The 9,478-nt window shown below is 28.4% G+C and overlaps 1 protein-coding gene across 12 annotated transcripts in view; it reads right to left on the minus strand.

The window, feature by feature from the left end:
• Window positions 1-7,015, minus strand: part of LOC111674587 (protein lap4) — a 241,099-nt gene extending 234,084 nt beyond the window's left edge. For 8 of the 12 annotated variants that reach the window (XM_046949898.1, XM_046949900.1, XM_046949897.1 and 5 more), the window contains exons 1-2: window positions 6,822-7,015; window positions 643-1,172 (exon numbers count right to left, since the gene is read on the minus strand). In XM_046949898.1, the coding sequence (XP_046805854.1) occupies window positions 643-804 (162 nt within the window). In that variant the 5' untranslated portion in view covers window positions 805-1,172; window positions 6,822-7,015. The remainder of the gene's footprint in view (window positions 1-642; window positions 1,173-6,821) is intronic. The other 4 variants (XM_046949910.1, XM_046949911.1, XM_046949912.1 and 1 more) reach the window with 2 other exon arrangements.
• Window positions 7,016-9,478: the final 2,463 nt, after the last annotated feature.

Here is a 9,478-nt window from a genome sequence, read left to right on the forward strand (position 1 = left end):
ATGGTGATACTTTGGTTCCTATATCAATATTGACAACTAATAAACTCGACAAACATTGATCTGCTGGGAACAGCTTTGTGGAAATAATTATTTGAACATTTGGATTCGGTACGTGTGTTGATGATTAAAACCAAGTAAGTTTGAAAAATTATTAGATTACTAAAAAAATGATGAAGTATGTCAAACGAGAAGAGCCCCTTTAGACGTGGCTTAAATTTATTAGAAAGGATAATATGATAATGGAGTGTTAAGTTTCTTCGAAAAAGAGCTTATCTTGTCAATTCAGAAAACTTTTCAAATGACAAGTGATACCAAATACCAAATCGAAAATTTATTCTGATTGGGTAGAATATTTTAATAAACTAAAAGCAACAGTAATGGACCCGATATGCGTTCTCATAAGCGATCTTTTTGTATCATAATCTGTTGTCACTTGTAAACATCATCTATTTAACTCACAAATTTCGAAAAAATTGAATAGGTGAATTATAAAAAAGTTAATATTTCTTCGAACTTAAGCCCGAACAAATATTCAATTAATAATTCCGATAAACTATGTACTTTACATTCAACTTAGGAAAGACCCCCAAACTAATATATTTTGATGTAATTTAAGGAATAAAAACTTATATAGAAACTTACCTTTGGCAAATCTCTTATATGATTTGCATCCAAAAATAATTCCTCCAATGTACGCGAATAGCGTAAAATTTCTTCGGGAACACTTGGTAGTGAACAATGGCGTTTGTCCACAAACTCTACTTGGCGATTACAGCCCTTAAATATTGGAATGCACTTAAACATGTTGAAGATAACGGCAATAAGTTACGGTAACGACGAGAACTCGACGAGACTAAACTAAAAATAATAACGCACGATTTTATTTTTAAACGATTTTAAGCGCGACACAAATAAATGACACTCCAACATAAATTTTCATATAATATTATGTTTTTTTCGTATTTTTTTAATTTATTTTAATTTCAACACTTAAATACACTTAATAGTAGTGTTTTTGTAATATTTTTCATAGGTAATAGTTTACATTTGTTTTTTGTTTTCACTTTTTTATTTTAAAGCCCTTAAAGAGCTTTTATTTAGGATTTTCTTTTAACAGTGATTAAAGATTATTTTATTATTTTTTAATTAAAACAGCAAACTTAACAGATTATCTGAAAGTATAATAAAATTAAAAATATATTAAAATTTTTTATTAATAAATATTATTCATCTTTTTCTATCCAATATTAAAATTTGTATATAATTTTAATATTATTTAAAGTGCAATATATTCCAACATTTTGTTACATTTTATTAAATTAATAAATCTACTTTCTTGGTCTTACAATAAGTATTTTAATCTATGTTCTCCTAAGCCTTTTTTTAGTAGATGTAGTTAGAGTTTAAAAGTATGCTACAAGAAATTTCCTCAATTCTCTTTTACCGAAGATACTTTACAGCCGAGTTTGGTGAATTTAAGTAAGGCTAAGTAAGGATAAAATGAATTACAAGGTATTTGTCAAGTTTACATGGAAATTAAAAATTAATGTGTCGTTTGAAAATGTGGAACTAGTTAGATGTTTGCTTATAAGCAAAACTTATTTATAAATTAGTTAGGAATATCCCCGATAGCTCATCCAAACAAGATAAAGCAGCAAGGCCGAAGCATTGTTCTCTACATTCATTGAAAGATGGACAATAGTAAAGAAGGTGAGGTATTGTTTCCTCCTCATCATTACAACTTCTACAGTAGTCGTTATATTCGAGACCTATTCTTCTGGCGTGATTGCCAATAGTACAGTATCCCGTTGTTACTGACTAGCATTCTTATATGTTCCTTTTGAAAGCTTAATACTAAGCTTGACCTGGGAACATCATATAGAGGCTAAATTGACCTCGAATTGAGACAGGTGGTTTCACTGAACCATTTGATTTGAGCCATATTGCATAGTTCAGTCTGAACCAGTAGCTTACCGTTAGTAAGAGAAATGCAAGTAAATGAGTCGATTTCATCTTCCCCTCTCATCGCACCATTCCTGACAAGGGACCCATATTAGCGTCACTATCTCATTCAAAGATACCCGATATTCTTCGGTTAACCTTGATGTCGTAGACTCCCACTAACACCATAAAATAGTATAGGCTTAACAACTGCTTTGAAGATCCAGTTGATAACTTTAAGAATAACTCCCCAGAATTACCGTCATTAATCCTGTTTTGAATATTCAAATTCCAGGATAGTTTACTGTCAAGGATTACTCCAAGGTATTTCGCATGATCAATGAGATTGAGCCTTACTCCATTTAATTTTGGAGGCATAAAATTTTCAATCTTATACTTCCTTGTAAAAAGAACAAGTTCAGTTTTCATTGGGTTTACACTGAGGCCACAGGAAACACTCCACTTGCTAAACAAGTTAGGAGCAGATTCCTTGCAGTTGGATATAATATCTAGGAATTTGCCAGATACCACTACCGAGACATCATCAGCAGAAACTACAGTCTTAATTATACTTTTAACTAGCTCATTTTGTAAGGAATTCATAGCCACATTCCAGAGCAGGCGTGTGATGCACCACGACTGGCAAGTCTTGAGACATTGATTCCACTCATTGTTGCACTAATGACCCTATTACTCAGAAGTTGTTTGACTTATTCATACTTGTTTTTATTTGAGAGATTTTCCTGTCTTTTTGAAAATCATCTAGAGACAACATCGCGTTAATTAACAATGTGTTCTTAAAGATTGACACATATGATTGCTCGTTTTTAAGTTGATTTTGTATTTAGGTAAGTCATTTTCAGTTAATATAAACTTCTTTGAGTATATTTGACTGGGAAAATTAAAAAGGTTCAGAAGTAAAATCGGTTGTGGGGGTCTGGTAGATTTATGTTAGTTAGTAAGATAAGCTATATCCAATTTTAGACTATACAAATATAGATGAATCTATCTGGAATATTTTTTAATGAACTAGTCTTTACTTAAAAGTAAAATTTTTGTCCGATAGTAGCAAATGATGTTAATACGTAACTCGAAAACTATATCATTATTTATGTGTTAAGTTTGGTATTAATTTTCATTTCTAATTAATGATTTATTCCTATTTTATTTAAATAAAAAAAACATGTTTTCTAATAAAAGCAAACAATCTAATGCTGTCTAGAAAAATATTCTTGCTTTTTTAATTCAAAAAGAAAACAAAAATATATTTAGGGTTAATGGATAAAAGACAGGTAATAAGAATATTTAACAAAATTCAAGGCTAAAAGGAAATAAACGATAATAGAGAACAAGTTAGATTTTGAGAATAGTAAAACAAAAACGTAAAAAATAAAAAATAATAGAACATGATAAAACATGTAGAATATACAAATAAAAAGTCATAGCATCTCAATTGTGCCACATACAACAACAAATGGGCTAAAATCACTCACAGAACTACACTCATACATACATAACTCAGTTTAAGTAGTGTAAAAGGGATAACACGATAAAGTTGAGCAACAAAGCAGAAAATGTATAAAAATAACTACGGCGGAATTTCTGAAAACAACAAAAAAAACCATATAAACAAGTAAATACTACGTGAAGGTATGACGTCGTCATCGGCATACTACCACTACTAAAATTATCTATATGTGTTGTTTTTGTTTAGTATATGACAGCCAAGAATGACATTAACGACCACTACGTTTTAACTGCTATTGTTGGTGAAGAGATGCCAGATATTTTGTTCAAAATTTATTTTAACCAAAATTTAAAGAAAATATGTACGTTTGTATGAGTTTCTCAGAGCATTGATTGTTGCATACATATCAACATATCTAGAAGTAACAGATAATCTCTAAAGACTCTCCAATTAGAGCTTTTACAAAAAACAAAAGAATTGTAGTAGTTCTATATGGAACTAAGTGATCGAGCTTACATACATACATATATACATAAATAATATTTTATTGTCCTAGAATAGATTCTTATTCAAACATTGAAAGAAAAAATATATTTAATGTCGAATCTTTAACCTTTTTAGCAGGAAATAAACTGTTTTTTCTATTGGCGACTATATTGAGGATTCTGAACCTTTAATCAGGGAATGAGGTTCTTATTCTATTACAGACTATTCCTTTGAATTCTGAACTCGCCTATCACATTTGCATTTTCTATTTAATTTTTTTGAGTCTCTTAGATTTCTTATAATCGTGTGAAATAATTCATTCACCTTTAACCTGAGATTGTTTCAAATTTTGTAAATCGTTTCCGGTAGGTTAGTCGAATAGGGTAATTTTTTCGGATTCCATATAAATACATCCTCTTTTTTAAACTATTAAAGAAATTAGACATTTTATCTCAGAGGACTTTTTGTTTAAAAATTTAAACCGTGTCAAATTACCAAATAAGATATCATTTTGTATCATATTACATAAAAGTTGTTTTTCGGTTTAACGATTGTCCTTATTTTATATCCTTCGTTAAACCGGTAAACCACTGTATTCAACTGGCTTTGGGGGTAATGATTACATTAAAAATTAAATTGGAAATAATTTTAATTTAAGCTTCTCCAATAGTAATTTGATTGTAAGAGAAGCTTTGCCAATTACAATTCCTTGTACTTGTGAATTTTTTAATTACATGTAATTTAAAAATTTAAGTTAGAATTACCATTTATTGTAATTGGTTTTTGCTCAATTACACATTACACATATATAATTGTAATTTGTAAATTTACTTTTCTATAGAATAGACGGGATATACGTCTATAGCAATATTAGTTTATAGCAATACAGAAGGAGTAATGCATATAGTAGTCCCTAGAAATACTTTAAACGTCTAGTTTAAATTTCTTTATATTTATAAATTAGTCATTATAAAATTTAATATATACCTATATATTGTAAGTTTTCTTTATTAATTTTTATAAAAATTATAGGTATTGACTGGTTCTTAAAGTTGGATAGGGTAGTCTAAAAACTAGATAAAAAGTAGTTAATAATGTTCAAAGACTATCTTTATAGACTAAAATTACTCCCTAACTGTTAAATGTTAGGATTATTTTCAATATCCTTTTGTGAAGTTTAGTAAAAATTTGTCGAAGTCAGTAATTCATTAAACTTTGTGTTAATAGTACACTGTTTATATTATTTCAATAAGGTAATATATTTTAAAATTGTACAAAATGGGCCATTGATGTACCATTGTACTTTTGAAGATCGAATTGTAAAAAAAATAAAATTGTATAAAACAGTCACAGATTATAATGGGATTTTGAAGTAACCGGTGTAATCTCTATCACAGGCTTAAATTAGGGATTCCAATCGGTAAGAGCTATTACAAATTATGCTGTTTTTTAATTCTAATTTAATTTTTAGAAGCAAATACTATGGCCGGCTTGTAAGATTACAAAACTACTTAGATAATTTTTTTTAATTATCCAAATTTAATAAAGAAAACACACTCCTCTCGACAAATTTTTTAAATGTTGAAAACGAAAATATGAAGGTATTGCCTAAAAAATTGTGGTTTTGATATTTTTTATCGAGTTTTTGTTTTGTTCAATATTTATTTTCTTACAAATTGTAAGTATAATTTTTATAAAAATTAGGTACATATTAGTTTATATCTTCTACACCAATCGGGTTTGAACTCATATAACAAACATCAATCCAGCAAGATTAATATTGAATCATATTCTTTTTCTTAGCTATGTATTATGATTTTATGAAAAAGTTTATTTTTTTTAATTATGTTATATAAAATAAATGGGCGGGAAAAAAATTCAGTAGTCTGGCAATATTTGAGTTGGTCTATAAATATTGACTGTTACTTTTAACCAAATGTGTTGTTGTAAAATTGTTATACTATTCTCATGTTGTTGTCGTTGTTGTATTGCTTGTTGTTCTTCTTTTTCCTTGCTGTTGCTATCGTTCGTAGCATTAGAAGCAGAATTATTATTTGGTGCGCAAACAATAATCTATTGTTTAGTGTAATTCGTTATTGTTGTAGTTTCTGTTTTTTGTATTTTCTTTTTAAGTTAAAAAAGGCAAGGTGTACGTAAAAAGAGGAATTAATATAAGGGAACGAATGTTTAGTTACTTGAAACGTAAGAAATAATATAGAGTTCAAAACAAATTGTTGGAATAAAGCCAAATATTAATATTGGCTTTATACCTATTTTAACCATAAAAAAATAACAGCAAAAAGTAGCTAATAAAAAAATTCGTATAAAATACTCTTCCAGTTTTAATAAGTTTGAATTATTGACACACCCTGAGCAATATACTTTATTTATGAATTTTGACATTTAAAAAACATTTTTAAAATCCAATAAGAAACTGGTAAATCCTTGAAAATATTTCTCTTTGTTTTCTTTCCTTTTTTCCAATTACAATATTAAAGCGGCTCTTATTGCCTCTTGTTTTTCTTTAGTAATTTTACAGGCTCAACAATATTTTGCACTTCACCAACATTTATTTGTTAGCCTTCTTTTTTCTTTACCCGTTTTTTCGTTTTGTTGTTATTTTAAATAATTTTTTTTACATTCTTTCTTAAAATAAGATTTTTTCTCTTTTTTTATTTTTTATAAAACACTGTTAAAATTCTTGAATTTTTTATCTTATTATTTTTTCTTTTTCCACTTCGTCATCTATGGAAACACTACCAACAACATCATTATTACCATCGTCATTATGATTTAATTTAAACACACTCAACAAAACTTTGGTTAAACAAAACAAAAAAAGTGTAGACAACAGCGAGAAAACAAGGCAGACGAAAGTAAATTATTATTATACTAATTTCTTAACATAAATTACAAATTTTCTCACTTCGTTTGATTTCTAATTGTGTAATTATTTTCTTTTATTAACTTAAACGCGTTTTTATTTCGTTCGGCTTTTTATAGTTTTGCTTCTTTTCTTGTTAAGAAAAAAATAAAATTTCCAACAAAAAAAATAAATAACGAAATTAATGCGATGTTTCCGTTTTCTTTTGCTAAACAACAACACCTCTCGACGAAGAAACACAAACTAAACGGAATTTGCAAAAATCGTACTTGTCTTTTGTTTTTCCTTTTGTGCTCATCATTCGCTAGTTGTTGCTTAGCATTGCCAGAGGTAACTATTTATATGACGGAAACCAGGGTTGTATTTATTTTTCTTTTTTAGAGATTCTTGTAAGAAATTTTTTCATGTTTTCAGTAAGTGTTGCTAAAACGGTGGTTTTACAGCATTATCAATACAATCAATACCCGCTTGGATTTAATATTTGTGAAATATAAGCTAAATTTTTATATATTTTCCAGTGAACATTCCAAGATTATTAAGTATCTTTTGTCAGGCATTCGTCGAAATTAGATCCAAGTATCTTGGAAGTAATGTTATTCTGGAAATAACATTCCCGACTAACACTGATTGGAAGATTCTTAGAAATATCAAAACAATGCATGTTTTATAACAAAAAGAAGACTATTCTAAATGTAATATGAAAATTAATGAAAACTTAAATATAAAAAAAGATATATTGTGATCTAAAAATCAAACATTTTAATGATTATTTTAATAAACATTGTATTGTATTGTATTGTATTGTAAAACAAGTAAGAGTTCTATATTCGGCTGTGCAGAATCTTATATACCCTTCACCATGGTGTGTTAAAAAAACCAGCGTGTACCAAAAAGTCCTCTTTTCAATCACTTTCTTCGGGCTCAACATGCTTAAATTCATGTTTCTAGATCCAATATTATAAAAAATAAAAAAACAGTACCTTTTGAAAAACTAAAAGTACACAAAATTTTCCTTTTATGGGTTCTCACCTAATTCAGACTCTACATACCCAATTCAAAAACAAGTAGGAAAGTATAGTCGGGCATGGCCGACCATATAATAGCCTACACCATGAGTATATTTTTAAAATTTTTACTTTTTATAAAATTTTTTTTATAAAGAAAGTTTTATGTTGAATATTACTAATAATTCCAAAATATTTAAGCAATTTATTGATAAAAAACTAAAATTTCTAGATGAGGCTTTATATAGGTCAAATATGGGCCGATCCGCGGTTAATTTGGGAAAATGATATATTTCTAAATAACAGTTAGTTTTGTTGAGTTTCATTGCGATACAAATGGTTACAAGTCAATTTTAGACGTTTAAGTCATTTTTTGAAGGGGGTTTGTATGGGGCTAGGGTCAAATATAGGCCGATCCTTACGAAAATCTGCAGCGTCATTTCTACTTATATAAAACTTATTTGTGCCAATTTTTAAAGAGATAGCAGAATATTTGACGTAATTATGGCATAAAAAGTTCAAATCGGGAGGTACGGTTGTATGGGGGCTAGGTGAAATAATGGACCGATTTCAACCATTTTCAATAGGCTTCGTCCCTGTGCCAAAAAACATGCTTGGTCCAAATTTCATCAAATTATTTTGAAAATTGCGGCCTGTACCTTGCGCACAAGGTTTACATGGACAGCCAGCCAGCCGGACAGACGGACGGACGGACGGACATGTCTTAATCGACTCAAAAAATGATTCTGAATCGATCGGTATACTTTAAGGTGGGTATTGGACCAATATTTTTGTATGTTACAAACATCAGCACAAATTTATAATACCCTCCCCACTATAGTGGTGTAGGGTATAACAAAAAAGTACCAAAAAGTTAATTTCATATATCTAGGTTCATTATTATAGAAAATTCAAAAAGTACCTTTTGCAGAACGAAAAAGTACAAAAAAATATCCATTGATTTATTTTCGTCTAAATACTCTTTGAAAAATGAAAAAGTACCAAAAAGTTCCCTTTTATCAGTTCTCACTTAATTCAGACTCTACATACTTAATTTCATATTTCTAGGTTCAATATTAGAGAAAATTCAAAAAGTACCTTTTAAAAAACGAAAAGGTGCAAAAAAGTTCTCTTTTATGGCTTCTTACTTAAGCCAGGCCTTGTTTTTATAAACAAGAGTACAATAACAAAATTTATCGTATGATTTTGTTTTTTTTTTTGCAATTTCTGTTTGAGCATGAATAACAAATCTCTATTTTTTATGAAATTTTCAGAGGTTGTCTCGGATTTTTGCTCATATCTCCGGTATTTATGCACCGATTTTGCTGTTTTTAAATCGCGATATTCTCGAAAGCATGTCTAACAGAATTATTGAAGATTCGGACATCGCCGATATCTGGGCTCCTCTAAAAATTGATTTTAACAAACACACAGACGGACATAGCTTAATGAACTCCGCTATCTATAAGGATCCAGAATATATATATATATATATATATATATATATTATATATATATATATATATATATATATATATATATATATATTATATATATATATATATATATATTTATATATATATATATATATATATATATATATACTTTATAGGGTCGGAAAATTATATTATAGAAATTACAAACGGAATGACAAACTTATATATACCCTTCTTACGAAGGTGAAGGATATAATAA

Source organism: Lucilia cuprina, chromosome 4 (genome assembly GCF_022045245.1).
Source record: "Lucilia cuprina isolate Lc7/37 chromosome 4, ASM2204524v1, whole genome shotgun sequence".
Classification (NCBI taxonomy): Eukaryota; Metazoa; Arthropoda; class Insecta; order Diptera; family Calliphoridae; genus Lucilia; species Lucilia cuprina.